This window comes from Nicotiana sylvestris, chromosome 3, assembly GCF_000393655.2.
Source record: "Nicotiana sylvestris chromosome 3, ASM39365v2, whole genome shotgun sequence".
In the NCBI taxonomy this organism is placed as follows: Eukaryota; Viridiplantae; Streptophyta; class Magnoliopsida; order Solanales; family Solanaceae; genus Nicotiana; species Nicotiana sylvestris.
Genome location: NC_091059.1, coordinates 33083324 through 33087796, shown reverse-complemented (window position 1 = coordinate 33087796; position 4473 = coordinate 33083324). Strand labels below are relative to the sequence as shown.

Sequence of the window (4473 nt, the reverse complement as noted above, 5' to 3'; positions counted from 1 at the left end):
ACCCATTGGGAATGACTTGGTTGTTATATTAATATAGTTTGAATTAGTTGTTAATCTCTATTTGTTCATCTACATTTTGATTGTGGTTAGTTGAAAGGGCCCTCAATTATCCATTCCTATTTATTATGTATCTTCTTGAGAGAGAGTGCATATTTAGGTAGTTGTTTGAACAACATCACTCCCGGATTATAGACGAGAGTCATAACCGAGGGTTTAGAGGCTGGATTAGAGATAACGATACCTCGGGTGCAATCTAAAAGAACGGTAATGTGAATCTAGCTAGCGTAGCTTGAGAGAGTGCGTCTAGTAAATTATTATAATTGCTTGAGAGAGATTTATGATAGCTGGAGAGTTCTTGATTGATAGAGACAACGAAGGCATCGCTATAAGAAACATACAACCAAGGAAATCACCAACGGGGGAAACCATTACTTTAGACCTTATTTCAATTGTTTACACATCAAGCATAGTTAATTTGCAGCTGTTAATTATTTTCAGACTTTAGTTATTGGAAATATCATCAATTGTGAATTGCAAAGTTTGGGGAAATTGATTCTGTGAATTTAGTAAATCCGTCAAAAGTAATTGATAGGTTAATTCTCGGTGGTTCGACTCTGGGCAGAATTACTCAGATTATATTTGCTATGTCCGTGTGTGTCTTTGTATAAGGCATAGTTTGGCGTTATCAAAAAGCATTGTTAACATCAAGTTGAAAAAGAGGCCATTGTTTCTTAACAGCTACAGCTACCAAACATTTGACAGTAGGCATTTTAACTACAGGGGAAAAGGTTTCTCTGAAATCAACCCCTTCAACTTGAGTGTCACCCCTTATGACAAGTCTAGCTTTGTATCTCTCAACACTACCATCAGCACTATACTTGATTTTATACACCTATCTGCAACCTATTGGCTTCCTGCGAGCAGGAAGAGGGACAATATCCCAAGTCTGATTGGAATGCAAGGCTTCAAACTCCTTCCTCATGGCATCCTGCCAAGCTGGGACTAAGGCAGCCTGAGAGTAACTAGAAGGTTCTGATTCTAAAAGTTGGGAAGAAGAATGGCTGCATAGAAAGAAGGAAAGTTACATACATAATCTTGGAGGTAAGATGTGGCATTATGTTGTCTGGAATATTTTCTAATAGGAAGAGAAGGGAAGAAGTAGGAGGAGAAGGTACATCAGGATTAAAGGGTACAGGAGAAGTATTATGAACAGGAGGAGAAAGATTAGGTATAAGAGAAGTAGAATCAATAGTAGGAGAAGAACTTGAAGAAGAAGGAGAGGTATGGAAGGGAGAGGGAGAATCAGGAGAAGTAGGAGAAGCAACAAAAGTGGGAGGAGGAGAAGAAGTGAAAGGAACATCAGCAGGAGGAGGATGAATGGTGACATTAAAGGGTGGATGCTCAAAAGAGGGAGGAGAAGTAGCAAAAGGAAAACAATGTTCATGAAAAATGACATCCCTGGATATAAAGCATTTCTTGGTATGTAGATTTTAAAGTTTGTAACCCTTATTGGCAAAAGGATAGCCTAAGAAAACACAAGGGACAACCCTGGGTTGTAGCTTATCCCTGTGAGGAATTGGCACAGTGGAATAAGTTAAACAACCACATACCCTCAAATAGGAATAGTTAGAAGGCTTGACATATAGAACTTCATATGGACACCTATTCTGAAGGACCCTAGATGGAATTATGTTGATCAAATAAGTAGCAGTTAGCAAGCAATCCCCCCCAAAAACTGACAAGAAGTTTAGACTGAAAGAATAGAGCCCTACATGTTTCTAGGAAAGTTTTATGTTTTATTCCAACCGCACCATTTTGTTGAAGTATGTGAGGACAAGTTGTTTGGTGAATTATCCCAAGTTCAACAAAGTAGGAAGAATTAGCTTGACTAGACCCCAATTCCAAGGCATTATTACTTCTAATGATTTGTACTGATACTTCAAATTGGGTGTGAACCATGTCTAAGAAGGCTTTGATTAAGGAGAAAGCATTACTCTTAGACCCCAATAAGTGAGTCCAAGTAGCTCTAGAAAAGTCATCAATAATTGTAATAAAATATTTAGATCTAGAAGATGTAGGTGTATGATAAGGCCCCCGTGTATCAATGTATATCAGATGAAATGGTCTAGTGGTACTAATAGAACTGTCAGGAAAAGGAAGTTTAGTTTGTCTAGCCATAAGAGAAATATAACAAGGAAAAGATTGCCTAGGTGGCAAAGAAGTTGATAAGATAGATATGTTTTTCATAGCAGTAAAAGGAATATGTGCTAATCTTTGATGCCAAATGTAATCCAAGCCATTCATAGCAACATCACCACATGACAATGTTTTAGTAGTAGCAACAGTACTACTAGAATTACATGGAGAAATATTACTAGTATCAATGCTAGAATTACATGAAGAAGTATTATTGCATGAAATATAAACAGAACGAGAAGAAAGTGGCACTGAGTCCTATAGTCTTTTCCAAGCAAGTTTGTATAGGCCAGCTTCCTCCTTACCAAGTTCCAGAGGCATCTTCAGAGAAGGGGCATGTAACATATGCAATAGACAAGAAGTAGAAGTGAACAAAACTATACAGTGCAGCTGTAATATCAACTTATGAACATAAATTAAGTTGTGTTGAAAGGAAGGGACGAATAAAATATTGTGTAGTATGATAGAAGGAGTCAAAGCAAAAGATCCTGTTGAAGTTACTTTTACTTTGTATCCATTAGAAAGTGTTACATGATAGGGTATTGTTAAGGGGACAATATTAGTAAGTAAATCTTTGTTAGAAGTCATATGATCAGTTGCCCCTGAATCTATTATCCAGGAGATAGAATTAATGTGGGTGAGCATGCAAAGTTTAGAATTAGAAACAGGACTCTCAGTCAACATAGTACCAGCAAAATTTGCAGAACACATAAGGTTAGATGAAGAGAGCTGGAGCATTCCCCCAAGTTGGAATATTGCAGCAGACTGATCAATTGTGCATATTGTTGCTTGGTCAAACCTGGAATGACTAAATTTTGAGTTTCAATAGCTGGGGTAATGGAAGTTGGACCCTCATTGAAGTTAGAAGCAGAATCAGAATTGTTGGACTTGGGGTTACCATGCTCAGAACCAGCAACAGTATGTGCAACACCTCTCTTACCCTTGAACACCTTAGAATTTTGTGGAAACCCATGAAGTTTGAAGCATTTATCAATTAAATGTCCAAACTTCTTGTAGTACTTGCAAAACAAGCTCATATTGTTCTGTTCAAAATTTATCCATTGAGGATACTGCCTAGGAGGAGGAGTATTATGATTGAAGGCTGGAATATGACCAACACCAGGATGAACCATTTTTGCATTAGTGTTCACATTAAAAGACATTGAGTCGGGGTTGAACTGGGAATTGGATTGGACTTGTCTTTATTTTTCATCATTAAGTAAAATGTTATAAGCACTATCAAGAGTTGGAGGAGGCTGCATCATAAGAAAATTGATCCTAACACCCACATATACCTCATTTAAACCCATTAGGAATTGGAAAAGCTTGTTATCCTCATCCTCTTGTTGAATACCAGGTTTAGCAGCACAAACACACCTTTGTGCATGATTAGTGCAGGTTACCCCTAATTCATCCCATAGCCTCTTCAGTTTATTAAAATATGAAGCTATGTCTAAAGCACCTTGAGATGTATAGGCTAGTTCACACTTAAGCTCAAAATTCTTTGCCCTATTTGCAGTCTCATACCTAATTTAGAGCTGGGTCCAAATACTTTGAGCAGTGTTAGAATATTTCACACTCTCTACTATTGCAGGGGAAGGGAACTGGCTAACCAGGAAATCACCATATTATTGCATCTGTCACATATTTTCTGTTGAGGTCCACTAGTAGTTGGTCTGGTACATGTACCATCTACGAAAGCTATTTTATTCTTAGCAGAGAGGGCAATATTCATCTTCCTCTTCGAACCCCCAAATCCACTTTCCGAAAAAGGAGCAAGAACTAAAAAAATTTCGGGAATATGAGAGGAGTGAATAAACAACGGACTAGCGGGATTAGGAGAAAAATTCTCAGTCTCAGGAGTTCCCATTATACCGTTGATCTATTATCTAACTAGTGAAACCAGACAATGATGTAATCAAACAGTTTTAAGAAGATAGGGATGAGATTATCAGCCTTCTTCGCTATCAGAGAAGAATGGCCTTCAAAATTGGAACTTGTCACCTATAAAGATTGAGCAAAAAATCCTAATTTCTTCACCGCCTAAAATGAAACCAATTTGAAGAACTCACATCGTAAAATCGACCCAAAAATTGAGGAGAAAAACTATACACCGATGTAAACCAGTTAGAAGTGAAGAATCAGACCAAAATTTGAAGAAAACCTTGAATCTTCAAAAAAAAAAACGCGATGACTAGAAAACCTCTATACGTTGATTATATGAATGCGGGGTAAGATCAGACATTGAGGATCGATGAGAGAAGTTAGAAATACCCG

The 4473-nt window shown here is 37.6% G+C and overlaps 1 protein-coding gene across 1 annotated transcript; it reads right to left on the bottom strand.

Annotated features, from left to right (window-relative positions):
- Positions 1-3398: 3398 nt before the first annotated feature.
- Positions 3399-4066, bottom strand: LOC138887204 (uncharacterized). The gene is made up of 2 exons (XM_070168926.1): positions 3810-4066; positions 3399-3723 (listed from the first exon to the last, which is right to left on the bottom strand). The coding sequence occupies exons 1-2, from the start codon at positions 4064-4066 to the stop codon at positions 3399-3401; spliced, it is 582 nt and encodes a 193-aa protein (XP_070025027.1).
- Positions 4067-4473: the final 407 nt, after the last annotated feature.